The sequence below is a fragment of the Coregonus lavaretus genome (genome assembly GCF_964263955.1).
Source record: "Coregonus lavaretus genome assembly, chromosome: 13".
NCBI classification, from domain to species: domain Eukaryota; kingdom Metazoa; phylum Chordata; class Actinopteri; order Salmoniformes; family Salmonidae; genus Coregonus; species Coregonus lavaretus.
The window spans coordinates 2,120,059-2,135,724 of record NC_140000.1 but is presented as its reverse complement, the minus strand read 5'-3'; the positions used below and the strand labels follow the sequence as shown (position 1 = coordinate 2,135,724).

General features: G+C 43.2%; 1 protein-coding gene and 1 pseudogene across 2 annotated transcripts; one reads left to right on the top strand and one right to left on the bottom strand.

The window, feature by feature from the left end:
- Window positions 1–3,862: 3,862 nt before the first annotated feature.
- Window positions 3,863–11,680, bottom strand: LOC311139720 (centrosomal protein of 72 kDa-like; annotated as a pseudogene). The gene is made up of 12 exons (XR_014615485.1): window positions 11,534–11,680; window positions 11,122–11,249; window positions 10,293–10,485; window positions 10,054–10,168; window positions 9,533–9,717; window positions 8,442–8,651; window positions 7,987–8,168; window positions 7,288–7,381; window positions 7,023–7,201; window positions 6,777–6,903; window positions 5,235–5,346; window positions 3,863–4,462 (listed from the first exon to the last, which is right to left on the bottom strand). The product of XR_014615485.1 is annotated as a centrosomal protein of 72 kDa-like (transcript).
- Window positions 11,668–15,363, top strand: LOC311139719 (transmembrane protein 276-like). The gene is made up of 3 exons (XM_084174641.1): window positions 11,668–11,723; window positions 11,999–12,131; window positions 12,274–15,363. Exons 2-3 carry the CDS (start codon window positions 12,042–12,044, stop codon window positions 12,811–12,813), a joined length of 630 nt encoding a protein of 209 aa, XP_084030767.1. The 5' UTR covers window positions 11,668–11,723; window positions 11,999–12,041; the 3' UTR covers window positions 12,814–15,363.
- The last annotated feature ends 303 nt before the right edge of the window (window positions 15,364–15,666 follow it).

The following is a 15,666-nucleotide window of genomic DNA, read 5'->3' as shown; positions in this document are numbered from 1 at the left end:
AGACAGTGTCACCAGCAAAGCACCCCCACACAATAACACCTCCTCCTCCATGCTTTACGGTGGGAAATACACATGTGGAGATCGTCCGTTCACCCACACCGCGTCTCACAAAGACACGGCGGTTGGAACCAAAAATCTCCAATTTGGACTCCAGACCAAAGGACAAATTTCCACTGGTCTAATGTCCATTGCTTGTATTTCTTGGCCCAAGCAGGTCTCTTCTTCTTATTGGTGTCCTTTAGTAGTGGTTTCTTTGCAGCAATTCGACCATGAAGGCCTGATTCACACAGTCCCCTCTGAACAGTTGATGTTGAGATGTGTCTGTTACTTGAACTCCGTGAAGCATTTATTTGGGCTGCAATTTCTGAGGCTGGTAACTCTAATGAACTTATCCTCTGCAGCAGAGGTAACTCTGGGTCTTCCATTCCTGTGGCGGTCCTCACGAGAGCCAGTTTCATCATAGCGCTTGATGGTTTTTGCGACTGCACTTGAAGAAACGTTCAAAGTTCTTTAAATTTTCCAGATTGACTGACCTTCATGTCTTAAAGTAATGATGGACTGTCATTTCTCTTTGCTTATTTGAGTTGTTCCTGCCATAATATGGACTTGGTCTTTTACCAAATAGGGCTATCTTCTGTATACCCACCCTACTTTGTCACAACACAACTGATTGGCTCAAACGCATTAAGAAGGAAAGAAATTCCACAAATTAACTTTTAACAAGGCACACCTGTTAATTGAAATGCATTCCAGGTGACTACCTCATGAAGCTGGTTGAGAGAATGCCAAGAGTGTGCAAAGCTGTCATCAAGGCAAAGGATGGCTATTTGAAGAATCTCAAATATAAAATATATTTTGATTTGTTTAACACTTTTGTGGTTACTGCATGATTCCATAAGTGTTATTTAATAGTTTTGATGTCTTCACTATTATTCTACAATGTAAAAAAATAGTAAAAATAATGAAAAACCCTTGAATGAGTAGGCGTGTCCACATTTTTGACCAGTAGTGTATATCATATGAATGATAATAACATTTTATTTTAGTTCATTCTACTGTCAGATATTACGTTTGTTATCTATGAGTCAACTTCCCTTTCTCGTGCATCTTGCTTTTATTAATGTTCTGTGAAGTTATATCGGTACTGTACCTTTATGTATTTACAACACAAGGAGAAGAATGATGCTCGGAATTATTTGATATCCTAAGGCAACGTCTTATCTTGTTCATTCTGAAACCCTCATCAATTATTTACACCCAACATATTAAATAAGATAATAGGTCCATGACCCTGAAATTATTATCTCTAATCATTAATCTAAATCACACACACCGTTTTGCTAACGCTCCACAGTTCGTTCACACTACGTTGGTTGTATTAGCTTGACCTCTGCAACTAAGAGGTGAGCTGGGGTGTTCAGGTTTGTATTGTTCAATATTTAACTGATATGATATTGCTATGCCGTCAGATTTATATAGTTCTAATATATTGGTGGTAAGAGTGTGGCCGCATGGCTTAATTTAAGACACTGACTACATTTATGTTTTTCTGTCTATTGCTGTATCTTATGCATGATGTAGTGGAATGCTACTACGTTTGATTCGGAAGTTACCGTTAACAATAGGAAACATAGACAACATGTTTCAGATGTCTCATTTGAACTGCCGTGTTAGTGACTCAGTTTTAGTGACTTGCTCTGCTCCTATGTTCTGGTAGAGTAGTCGGACCAATGAAATTAAAACAAAACAACTTTAATTTTGAGAGGACCAAGTTGTGGTTAAATTGTGAGTGTACAGAGACCACAGAGATCCAATGAATGACTATGGTGTTGACTTAACATTTCAAGAATATCAAAAGGGACATTTGTGGCCAAGGAGTTGGGTGACATTATCAGGTGATATTATCATTGAACAAAACTTCCAACAGTATTATTAACCATAGATGATAGGCTACAAAAGCAATGCCAGCAATTTGAATTGTGTCAAATCGATGCGTATCAAACTAGAACGTTTACATTCTAAATGAAAAAGACTGACATGCCCATAGCTACTACAGTTAGGTACATATGACTAGTGACTCCATCAGTATTGCTTGTGACCCTTGAACTCTTGTCTTTGAAGAAGTTTTAGAAAACCTTTTAGTTGAAACACTGTTATTCTGACCATTTCTATGGCACACGTTCAACAGAATACAAAAGCAGGGTAATATAGTACTGTAATATTTGATGGAATTACTGTATGGGGGTAAAGGGGATGGGCAAAGAAGAAGGCTTTTGTAGGACATTTATTTTTCCAGCATAATGATGACGTCCTCTCCCTTTCATACTGGTCACCCTACCTTACTGTATGTAGCCTCTGCTGACCAATAAGACTCACGCATTGATTGAGATCAAACCAACACCCGTTAACTAGTGGAATCGTAGTCACTTTAGTATGATTTGTGTTGTGTGCTTAATGCCAAATACTTTGCACCTTTCGTGTAGAGGAGCAATACCGTCTTATTTTTCCTAAAATAACTTGTTAATGTACTATTATTGGTTCCTGGTGCATGCTTTGTGTTTTGGTTCTTGTTCTCGAGACCTGTGTGTTCATGATTTGTAGCATTATTGAAAATAAAAACTCCCCATCCCAGAGAACCATAGGTGTGTTTCTAATTTCCTCTACTGATCTGATTACTTATTGAGAGGATCAGTTGTCTCCTCTACTGATCTGATTACTTATTGAGAGGATCAGTTGTCTCCTCTACTGATCTGATTACTTATTGAGAGGATCAGTTGTCTCCTCTACTGATCTGATTACTTATTGAGAGGATCAGTTGTCTCCTCTACTGATCTGATTACTTATTGAGAGGATCAGTTGTCTCCTCTACTGATCTGATTACTTATTGAGAGGATCAGTTGCCTCCTCTACTGATCTGATTACTTATTGAGAGGATCAGTTGTCTCCTCTACTGATCTGATTACTTATTGAGAGGATCAGTTGTCTCCTCTACTGATCTGATTACTTATTGAGAGGATCAGTTGTCTCCTCTACTGATCAGATTACTTATTGAGAGGATCAGTTGTCTCCTCTACTGATCTGATTACTTATTGAGAGGATCAGTTGTCTCCTCTACTGATCTGATTACTTATTGAGAGGATCAGTTGTCTCCTCTACTGATCTGATTACTTATTGAGAGGATCAGTTGTCTCCTCTACTGATCAGATTACTTATTGAGAGGATCAGTTGTCTCCTCTACTGATCTGATTACTTATTGAGAGGATCAGTTGTCTCCTCTACTGATCTGATTACTTATTGAGAGGATCAGTTGTATGTTATTACCTCCCGTCTGGACGGAATCCTTCCTTACATTTTCATATTATTATTAGTTTTTTCCTTGCCAGAAGTTCAGGACCATAAAGGGCACACTAACCACAATTCAGATCCCCATGCCAGTGTGACTGACAAGCTGCATTCATACTGATCTGGTTTAAGTGTAAGAGTGTGTGTGTGTGTAGGCATCTCTTGAACCCTGAGGCAGAAATAAGGCCACGGTGCAGCTGTAATCTAGACACATCCATTCCACCACGGCCGTGATCAGCAGATGGAGAGAAGAGAACTGACCTCAGAACCAGGCTACACATCTGGCTGGGGGAGGCCTCATCTAGCCACTGACTCAGGAACAGGTACACCATGCCTGTTCTCTCCTCATATGTTATAATAATATATTATCCCCGAGACAGGCCTTACATGCTAGAACTGACCCCAAGCAGCATTGTGTTTAGTGAAGAAGCTCTTTTCCCCACTTCAGTTTCCGTAAACAACACAAAGGCAGAAACACCTTTAACACAATAAATACTTTATCATTTAAACATGTCTAGAGTCATAGATATTGAGATTGTAAAGGGTGTGTAAAGTGTAAAGGTGTGGATCCAGTCAGTAAGGAACAGTGTAAAGGTGTGGATACAGTCAGTAAGGAACAGTGTAAAGGTGTGGATACAGTCAGTAAGGAACAGTGTAAAGGTGTGGATACAGTCAGTAAGGAACAGTGTAAAGGTGTGGATAGTGGATACAGCATGATGATATACAGACGTTTTTTAAGACAAGTTTACGTGCTCAACATGAATCCCAAAGCGTCAGAAGAACAGTGTAAATGCTGGCACCAGTATATATGGAGCTAAGATGAAGGAATCTGGTGCTGGTGCTCGTTCAGCAGGACAATGTCGTGGAACGTTCAGATAGGAATGTAGAACTAACACTCCTCTCTGACATCATGTAGAATAAGGAATCGGCTCTACTCATGACATTTCTACCTGCAATGTTCCATAACATTTAGCTACTGAACATGGCCCTGGGGTTGTAGTTGTGGGCCTGCTGGTTGTTGTAGTTCTGACGTGAAGCTGCCCCTCCCTCTCCTGCTCAGAGCCGTCTCCCAGTCCCCTCCAGTTCTCTCAGCAAACGCTCATTAGTTGCAACCAGTGACCTGCAGCACAAACACAACACCATTTATTTAGTCACAAACACTAACAAGCACTTTATTCACCCATTGGGGTATAGTCTTTAAACTTTATATTAGAATAAACAATCTGGCATCTCTTATAATGAATATCTCATTAGGTTGCTTTTAGTCAGACCGTGTTAAGATTTGTATTATCCCAAGTGTCAAGGACTTTTATTGTCCCTAGAGTGATTGAATGCTTTTCTTAGCTCCAGGTGGTACTGGACATAGTGTCGTGTCTTAGCTCCAGGTGGTACTGGACATAGTGTAGTGTCTTAGCTCCAGGTGGTACTGGACATAGTGTAGTGTCTTAGCTCCAGGTGGTACTGGACGTAGTGTAGTGTCTTAGCTCCAGGTGGTACTGGACGTAGTGTAGTGTCTTAGCTCCAGGTGGTACTGGACGTAGTGTCTTAGCTCCTGGTGGTACTGGACATAGTGTAGTATCTTAGCTCCTGGTGGTACTGGACATAGTGTAGTATCTTAGCTCCTGGTGGTACTGGACATAGTGTAGTATCTTAGCTCTTGGTGGTACTGGACATAGTGTAGTATCTTAGCTCCTGGTGGTACTGGACATAGTGTAGTGTAGTATCTTAGCTCCTGGTGGTACTGGACATAGTGTAGTGTAGTATCTTAGCTCCTGGTGGTACTGGACATAGTGTAGTGTAGTATCTTAGCTCCTGGTGGTACTGGACATAGTGTAGTGTAGTATCTTAGCTCCTGGTGGTACTGGACATAGTGTAGTGTAGTGTGTGCTCACCTATGGTTATCCTGCAGCATATCTGCCAGCTCCTTGACTCTCTCCCCCTCCTGGACCTTCTCCCTCAGCTCTGATACCTTCCTCCTCAGCTCATCCACCTCTGCCTGCCTCTCTGGAGAGAAAGACACATGGACCACAGTTAGCACATGATGCTAAAGCTGCAGCAACACAAATGCACACTGACACGCAACATCAACGTATATAACAGACTGAAATCAAATCAGATTTGTGGAACATCTTGCATTACTCTTACACTCTTGCTCTACGTCACGGTTACATGTGCTCTACGTCACGGTTACATGTGATCTACGTCACGGTTACATGTGATCTACGTCACGGTTACATGTGGTCTACGTCACGGTTACATGTGATCTACGTCACGGTTACATGTGATCTACGTCACGGTTACATGTGCTCTACGTCACGGTTACATGTGCTCTACGTCACGGTTACATGTGATCTACGTCACGGTTACATGTGCTCTAAGTCACGGTTACATGTGCTCTACGTCACGGTTACATGTGCTCTACGTCACGGTTACATGTGGTCTACGTCACGGTTACATGTGCTCTACGTCACGGTTACATGTGCTCTACGTCACGGTTACATGTGCTCTACGTCACGGTTACATGTGCTCTACGTCACGGTTACATGTGCTCTACGTCACGGTTACATGTGCTCTACGTCACGGTTACATGTGCTCTACGTCACGGTTACATGTGCTCTACGTCACGGTTACATGTGCTCTACGTCACGGTTACATGTGCTCTACGTCACGGTTACATGTGCTCTACGTCACGGTTACATGTGCTCTACGTCACGGTTACATGTGCTCTACGTCACGGTTACATGTGGTCTACGTCACGGTTACATGTGCTCTACGTCACGGTTACATGTGCTCTACGTCACGGTTACATGTGCTCTACGTCACGGTTACATGTGTTCTACGTCACGGTTACATGTGGTCTACGTCACGGTTACATGTGCTCTACGTCACGGTTACATGTGCTCTACGTCACGGTTACATGTGCTCTACGTCACGGTTACATGTGCTCTACGTCACGGTTACATGTGGTCTACGTCACGGTTACATGTGGTCTACGTCACGGTTACATGTGGTCTACGTCACGGTTACATGTGCTCTACGTCACGGTTACATGTGCTCTATGTCACGGTTACATGTGGTCTACGTCACGGTTACATGTGGTCTACGTCACGGTTACATGTGGTCTACGTCACGGTTACATGTGCTCTACATCACGGTTACATGTGATCTATGTCACGGTTACATGTGCTCTACGTCACGGTTACATGTGGTCTATGTCACGGTTACATGTGCTCTATGTCACGGTTACATGTGCTCTATGTCACGGTTACATGTGCTCTACGTCACGGTTACATGTGCTCTATGTCACGGTTACATGTGCTCTACGTCACGGTTACATGTGCTCTATGTCACGGTTACATGTGCTCTACGTCACGGTCAGACTCTGCCCGGTATAGTGACCAGGTATATCAAAAAGCTGCTTTTATTTCACTCACCACATATCTCAGTGTTAGGTGAACTTTTCATCATAGAGTTGAGATATTGTTGTTCTAATTTGATCATCTGTTTCTGTAGAGAGACGTTATCGTCCAATAGCATCCTCAGCTGCTCATTCAAGCAAAAGACATTGAACATAATTCCATCCATCCATTCTCAACTCTTTGTGGAGTCAGGGTCTCATGCAATTTTCAAACATGAGGTAATATAATTGAAGATGCTGCTTTGAACAGTCTGAAGCTTACAACAGACATGTGTGCTTCCTTCAGCTGTGTAGTTAGTCTATAGGTCTCTGTCCTGTGATCTTGGTCTCGTATCTCTGCCTGCTCCTTCAGCTCTTCAACGTTCCCTCTCAACGTCCTGACCTCGTCTTCTCCACTGGAGATGTCTTGTTTCATCATGGAGAGGATCTGGACTGCCTGAGCTGGAGGTAGGTCAGATAAATACTAGTAGACCCAGATTCTCCATTAAGCAGGTAAGCTATACAGTACATGGGGGGTTCATACTCACAGAGGAAGTTGTGGTCATGGTTCAGTGGCCTCTCCCCTGTCCAGTGCTTGTCCACTAGGCTCAGCAGCATCTCCATTGGTTTCCTATAGCTTCCCTAGGAGACAGATTTGATACAATTACAAATGACTGGTTATAATGAACAGTAAGATCTAGGATGGATGAATGGTACGGTAGGGATAGGTGGGTTTTCTCTAGGATGAATGAATGGTACGGTAGGGATAGGTGGGTTTTCTCTAGGATTAATGAATGGTACGGTAGGGATAGGTGGGTTTTCTCTAGGATTAATGAATGGTACGGTAGGGATAGGTGGGTTTTCTCTAGGATGAATGGTACGGTAGGGATAGGTGGGTTTTCTCTAGGATGGATGAATGGTACGGTAGGGATAGGTGGGTTTTCTCTAGGATGAATGGTACGGTAGTGATAGGTGGGTTTTCTCTAGGATGGATGAATGGTACGGTAGGGATAGGTGGGTTTTCTCTAGGATGAATGGTACGGTAGTGATATGTGGGTTTTCTCTAGGATGAATGAATGGTACGGCAGTGATAGGTGGGTTTTCTCTAGGATTAATGAATGGTACGGTAGGGATAGGTGGGTTTTCTCTAGGATGAATGAATGGTACGGTAGGGATAGGTGGGTTTTCTCTAGGATGAATGAATGGTACGGTAGGGATAGGTGGGTTTTCTCTCTGAAATGTCTCACCTTCTGTTGCTTGGCATGTTTCTGTGGTGAGGTGGAGCCCCCTGCTGTCTGCTGGGTGTTATGGAAGGACAGTCTGGGAGGGTGCAGGATGGGGTTGGAGGCATCAGAGCTATTTGGACAGAGACTTCGTGGACTGGGGGGGCGGATCTTCACTAAGGAAGACTTAGGCTGGTCTGCTTGATCTAACGGAGGATGAAGCCAGTGCAAAATACTCTGAATATTGTATTAGGATATCACAGGAGGTTGGTGGCACCTTAATTGGGGAGGACAGACTCGTGGTAATGGCTGGAGCAGAAGAAGTGGAATGGTATCAAATACAAACATATGGTTTCCACAAGTTTGATGCCATTCTATTTCCTCCATTCCAGCCTCCACTGTAGGACATTCATGCCACCTGGTTTGTGTGACAGCTGTGACACCAAATTTCTCAGAGAGGATATTCAGTGTGATCTCACCAGGGTGAGGGGTGAAGTGGCTGTGACTCTCAAGTGTTTGGGGAGTTTCTCTCGCTCCTCCCCTCCCGTCCAGAGCTAGCCCCGCTGTGTTTCTCTACACAGGGGTCAAAGGTTACCCTCGGCCCTCTGACGTTTTCAACGAGGAGGAGGAAGAACCTTTCCTTCGAGATCCTTCTCTTAAACGTAGCCCATTGGACTGGGAATGACAAGCTGATCATATGCACATTTTAGAGGTAGACCATAATGAATGTAACTAGTTAAACATGCAATTCATCAAGTGCTGAATGAAATCTATTAATGGTAAATCTCTGAAATATTGCCATAAATGAGCAAAATCCCCCATGTTCGTAGGCAAAACTAAAGAACATCTAAACACTTGTCTCCCCCTGGTGGACTTTCCTTACACTAACAGTCATGGTGTACATCAAGCTCCAATACCAATTCATACTGTCATTTGTCAATGTAAAAAAGTATGTACTATTCTGTGATGAAACAACAACAAACTCACACTCATCTTTGATCTGATGATAGAGCTGGGACTCTGGTCTATCTGATGATAGAGCTGGGACTCTGGTCTATCTGATGATAGAGCTGGGACTCTGGTCTATCTGATGATAGAGCTGGGACTCTGGTCTATCTGATGATAGAGCTGGGACTCTGGTCTATCTGATGATAGAGCTGGGACTCTGGTCTATCTGATGATAGAGCTGGGACTCTGGTCTATCTGATGATAGAGCTGGGACTCTGGTCTATCTGATGATAGAGCTGGGACTCTGGTCTATCTGATGATAGAGCTGGGACTCTGGTCTATCTGATGATAGAGCTGGGACTCTGGTCTATCTGATGATAGAGCTGGGACTCTGGTCTATCTGATGATAGAGCTGGGACTCTGGTCTATCTGATGATAGAGCTGGGACTCTGGTCTGTCTGATGATAGAGCTGGGACTCTGGTCTATCTGATGATAGAGCTGGGACTCTGATCTGTCTGATGATAGAGCTGGGACTCTGGTCTATCTGATGATAGAGCTGGGACTCTGGTCTATCTGATGATAGAGCTGGGACTCTGGTCTATCTGATGATAGAGCTGGGACTCTGGTCTATCTGATGATAGAGCTGGGACTCTGGTTCATTGTGGAAAGAGCCAGTAAGGAACAGAGGTTCACTTTGGTCTCAGTTGCTCTTAGCAACAAGGTTCAACACTATGTCATCGTTGTCATCCAGGACAGAGAGCTTCTTGGACAGGCGATTTACTGAGGCCAACCTCGGCTTACTGCTCCTGGAAGACACCAATCCAACACTTATTACATCACAACATAGCAGTATTAGAAGAATATTGTATAATACAATCTATAACACTGTAATATGACAGTTGTTACACTGTACAGACTATTGGAAACAATGCCTTATAAAGAACAGTTTACTTGTTTAAAAAAAATGACATCTGAAGTTTGTCTTTCCTGATGTTTTATAATACAAATCAATATCTAATGAAGACAAGAGACCTTGGTGTGCAAACAAGACCTCCTTACATTAGCAAGCTGATGTATTAACACTGTGTAGAGTACAGTACCTCTGGTCAGTGATGTCTGTCTAACCCTGTAGTGTACAGTACCTCTGGTCAGTGATGTCTGTCTCCGAGGAGCTCATCTGTTGGGGTCCGAGCGCAGAGTCTGAGGAGAAATGCATGATTGAAACTCTTCTCTCACTGTCCCTGACTGGACAGTCATCTGCAGGAAAAAACACAATAAGAAAACAAATGTCAAATTTCAGATTGGTAAGAAGAACTATCTAACAGCAATATCATTGGACAGCCAATCGGACTCAAGATGAAAATATTGTAGCTATAGGTACCAAGCTTGCGAAGGTTGAACAGTGCGTGCACCAAGTACAGGCGGTAGTGTGGATCTGTTTTAGCCAGAGGGTTGAGCCTCAGGTCCAGCTCTCTCAGAGCAGTCAGCTTGCAGAGCACTTTGACCTCCTGAAGGGAGGGAATGCTGTTGTAGTACAAGTTCAGCCTCTCCAGCATCTTCAAGTGTTGGACCCCCTATAGATGAACAAACATAGAAAGAAACAAATGTGACTTACACATTCAGCGTGTGTCCCAAATGTCACCCTATTCCCTACAGAGTGAACTACTTTTGCCCAGAGCCCTGGTCAAAATAATGCACACTATATGGGGAATATATTATTATATTGTCTCCCGAGTGGCGCAGTGGTCTAAGGCTGTGCCACTAGAGATCCTGGTTCGAATCCAGGCTCTGTCGTAGCCGGCCGCGACCGGGAGACCCATGGGGCGGCGCACAATTGGCCCAGCGTCGTCCAGGGTAGGGGAGGGAATGGCCGGCAGGGATGTAGCTCAGTTGGTAGAGCATGGCGTTTGCAATGCCAGGGTTGTGGGTTCATTTCCCATGGGGGGCCAGTATGAAGAAAAAATATATATATAATAAATAAAATAATATATATATATATATATATATATATATATATATATATATATATATATATATATAATGTATGCACTCACTAACTGTAAGTCGCTGTGGATGTCTGCTAAATGACGTAAATGTAAATATAATATGGACTAGAGTACAATTTTGGACACAAGAAGATCTACACATTCAGTCTTCAGTCACCATTTCACCATGTACTGTATACATTTGTCTGTGGAGAGACATCTCACCTCGACAGAGATGAGTGCATTACAGGAGAGGTTCAGGGTTTTCAAACGGACAAAGTTCTTTAGTGAGATTCCCAGATGTCTGATTTTCTCCTTGTACGAGCCTGGGAGGCTCAGTGATCTCACATCCGCTGTAAAGTGGTCATGAATGTTAGTAGCCAGCAAGCAGAGTAGAGTTGTTGGGTAGTTGTAGACCCATGGTAACGTTGTCCATCTTTCGCTAGATAGCTAGTTAGCTACCTGTTGCCAGGTAAATGCAAAGTACTGTTTAGCTGGCGAGCTAACGTTAGCATTGAGCATAGTCTCTGTGCGTTAGTTCGCTATTAATGGCAGTATAAAACTTTTTTAAAATCAAACTCATCATATATCTAGGCTACCAATTTACAAGCTACAAGTTAAGTGTCAAAGATATTACCAAGGCAGTGGTGATTCAGATGTAGCTTCTCTCGTATCCACTCCTCTGTTATTGTTGTCAACAACGCCGCCATATTGTTCGAATTTGGTGGAAGATCGAGCCGAGCATGCGCAGTTCTTTAACGTCTGGGAACGCCCACATCCTGGTACTGCTTGCCTCACGTGGTCAAACAAGCGGAACAGAGACAGAGGTAAGATTGAGTGAAAACTGATATTTTTCAGCTCACATTTTAAAGTTTCAATCTTGACTTTGGTTACATCAAGAGTATAAACGTGGCTAGTAACCTGAAACATAGCTGTTTACAATGTTAACACTGTACACATTGCTACGGTGTAAGACAAGTATCCTAGCTAACTTTCAACAGTGTTTTCTCAACTTTGGTATGGGATTCGACAGTTTCATTGCAGATATCTTACAACTTCTCTTTCACAAATCCCATTCAATCTCTTCACATCAAATGAACAGGGTGATTCGGATTTGAGTCCTCTCTTACCAGTCGTCAAGACCAATGGCAGGCTCTCTGACAGAGTTGATCACAGCATGTTCCAACGTCACGCTGTCGGTCTCTGCTCTGTACACAGCATATCAGCTCTTCAAGGTAATTTTAGGATATATTGGTGTTCACTTGAGTGAGGCACTTGAGTGTAACTCTTGTGTACCATTAAACCATTCTCCACCCCTCATGACTCCTTATTTCTCCTCAATCTGACTGTTCCCTCATCTCCCTCTTTCTCTTGTAGGACCACAGAGCTCCAGCGGTGGGTTTCTTCCTGCTTGGTCTCTCCTCAGGCCTCTGCACTCTGCCTTTCTCCATCAGCCCATACATGACCTCTATACAGGGGGACCTGGAGTGGGTCGGCGAGGTCCTGGCTCCACCGCTGGTCTCCTTCGGCTTCCTGTGGCTCAGCGAAGACCGCACCACAGCCAACATCCTCCTTATTGGCTCAGCTCTCCTCCCGGTGCTCTGCGATTGGCTGTCAGCGGACGAGTTGATGCTGATGTCACGCTGCCTGGCGTTGTCAGCCCTCTCCTGCTCGCTCACCGTGTGTCTGTTTGCGGGAAACGCTGTCGGGGCACTGGGTTGTGTGGCCCTCAGCCTGCCCCAAATGGTGGCCCCCAGGGTGGGGGTCAAGACTCTGGCTCCCCTTGTCTCTCCAGGGGCGACTGTGGGACTGCTTAAGTGGCTCCTGAAGGGCTCCATGGCTGTAGGGTGCTGGGCCTCTGAGAAGGCGCTTAGCAAGTACCTGTTGGAACTGAAGGAATTGGACTCACCATTTTAACTTGTTACATTTACATTTTAGTCATTTAGCAGACGCTCTTATCCAGAGCGACTTACAGTTAGTGCATACATTTTCATACTGGCCCCCCCGTGGGAAACGAACCCACAACCCTGGCGTTGCAAGCGCCATGCTCTACCAACTGAGCTACAGTGGAGTTACCACTGTAACACAGGGTTTTCCCAAATTCGGTCCTCGGGAACCCAGGGTTAAACATTTTTCCCTAGCACTACACAGCTGATTCAAATAATCAACTAATCATCAAGCTTTGATAATTTGAATCAGTTTTGTAGTGTTAGGGCAAAAACCAAAACGTGCACCCCTTGGAGTCCCGAGCATTGGGAAACGCTGCTGTAACATCACTGGAACAGCTACTCACTGTCTGAACAGATCAATGGTCTCTCACACATGATAGTGACTGATAGTTAAGTTGATGTGGTCTCATGATGTGCACATAGAGCTACTGACAGAAGAGAACGAGATGGATGGTCTATTTATTTTGTCCTACAGGGCCTTGCCTCGTAGAAATAGAATGAATAGAACGGTCTTGGAACCTCTGGCGATTTGACTAGTAAAGTCAATCACTGGCCAAACACCTTTACAATTCCTACTGGCCAATGACCATTCCAAGAGATTATCCATATGATGATGTCAGTTTGCCAACTTGGAGTTCACGTGATCCAGCAAGTGGCTCTTGCCAGCACTGTCAAGGGCGTTGTTCTATTTGTTGTTCAGCTTATTGTCATGGCCAGAGCGCTCTGCTCTGTTATCCAAGTACGTTCATCTGCTGTCTAATTCTAAAACTATAAACATTATTGATGATATTAGGAACAGGGGTTAATAACATTTTATGTGCCAAAATATTGATTTGATAAGCTAAATTATCAACAAAAGGAGTAGTGCTTGGATCTATAAGGAGCATCCAGACGCTGCACTTGATGAATTTATGAAATTGCTTCTTCCAATTATTGATAAACATGTACCTGTTAGGAAACAGACTATTAGAACTGCTAAGGCTCCATGGATTGATGAGGAATAGAAAAACTGTATGGTTGAAAGAGATGGGGCAAAAGGAGTGGCTAATAAGTCTGTGTAACAATGACACTGTGAGTCGAGAAGCAGGTGCAGGTGAAACGTTTAATAAAACGAGACAGCGTAACAGTGGCGATACAGCATAAACACAGGAACAATACCGACTGAGGACTAAACGTAAGGGAGGGACATATAAAGGGGAGGTAATGAGGAAGATAATGGAGTCCAGGTGTGAATCATAATGATCTGCAGGTGTGCGTAATGATGAATCCCAGGACCGGTGGTTAGTATTCCGGCGACGTCGCACGCCGGAGGGGAGGAGCAGGAGTAGACGTGACAGTCTGACTGGTTGACTTACTGTAAATTGAGAAATTATGTGACTAAACTCAACAAAAAGAAGAAGAAACTCGCTATTATGAAGCCAAGATCAATGATATAAAGAATGATGGAAAAAAAAAACTTTGGAGTACTTTAAATGAAATTATGGGCAGAAAGACAAATTCAACTCCATCTTTCATCGAAACAGATGGCTGATTCATCACAAAACCATTTGATGTTCCCAATTATTTTAATGATTATTTCATTGGCAAAGTGGGAAAACTTAGGCAGGAAATGCCAACAATGAACAGTGAGACATCGTATTCATGCATAAAAAAACAAATAATGAAAGAAAAGCATTGCAAGTTTGAATTTTGTAAAGTTAGTGTGGGAGAGGTGGAAAAATTATTGTTATCGATCAATAATGACAAACCTGGCATTGACAACATAGATGGAAAGCTACTGAGGATGGTAGCTGACTCTATAGCCACTCCTATCTGTCATATCTTTAATCTGAGCATAGAGGAAAGTATTTGTCCTCAGGCCTGGAGGGAAGCCAAAGTAATTCCGCTACCCAAGAATGGTAAAGCGGCCTTTACTGGTTCTAACAGCAGACCTATAAGCTTGCTGCCAGCTCTTTGCAAACTGTTGGAAAAAATTGTGTTTGACCAAATACAATGCTATTTCTCTGTAAACAAATTAACAAGAGACTTTCGGCAGGCTTATAGAGAAGGGCACTCAACATGCACTGCACTGACACAAATGACTGATGATTGGTTGAAAGAAATTGATAATAAGATTGTGGGAGCTGTACTGTTAGATTTCAGTGCAGCCTTTGATATTATTGACCATAACCTGTTGTTGAAAAAACGTATGTGTTATGGCTTTTCAACCTCTGCCATATCGTGGATTCAGAGCTATCTATCTAATAAAACTCAAAGGGTGTTTTTTAACGGAAGCTTCTCTAATGTCAAACAAGTAAAGTGTGGTGTACCACAGGGCAGCGCTCTAGGCCCTCTACTCTTTTCTATTTTTACCAATGACCTGCCACTGGCATTAAACTTAGCATGTGTGTCCATGTATGCTGATGATTCAACCATATACGCATCAGCTACCACAGCTAATGAAGTCACTGAAACCCTTAACAAAGAGTTGCAGTCTGTTTTGGAATGGGTGGCCACTAATAAACTGGTACTGAACATCTCTACAACTAAGAGCATTGTATTTTGTACAAATCATTCCCTAAGTTCTAGACCTCGGCTGAATCTGGTAATGAATGGTGTGGCTGTTGAACAAGTTGAGGAGACTAAATTACTTGGTGTTACCTTAGATTGTAAACTATCATGGTCAAAACATATAGATTCAATGGTTGTAAAGCTGGGGAGAGGTCTGTCCGTAATAAAGAGATGCTCTGCTTTTTTGAAACCACTCTCCAAAAAGCAAGTTCTGCAGGCTCTAGTTTTGTCTAATCTTGTGTATGTAGTTCTGTCCTTGAGCTCTTCTTGT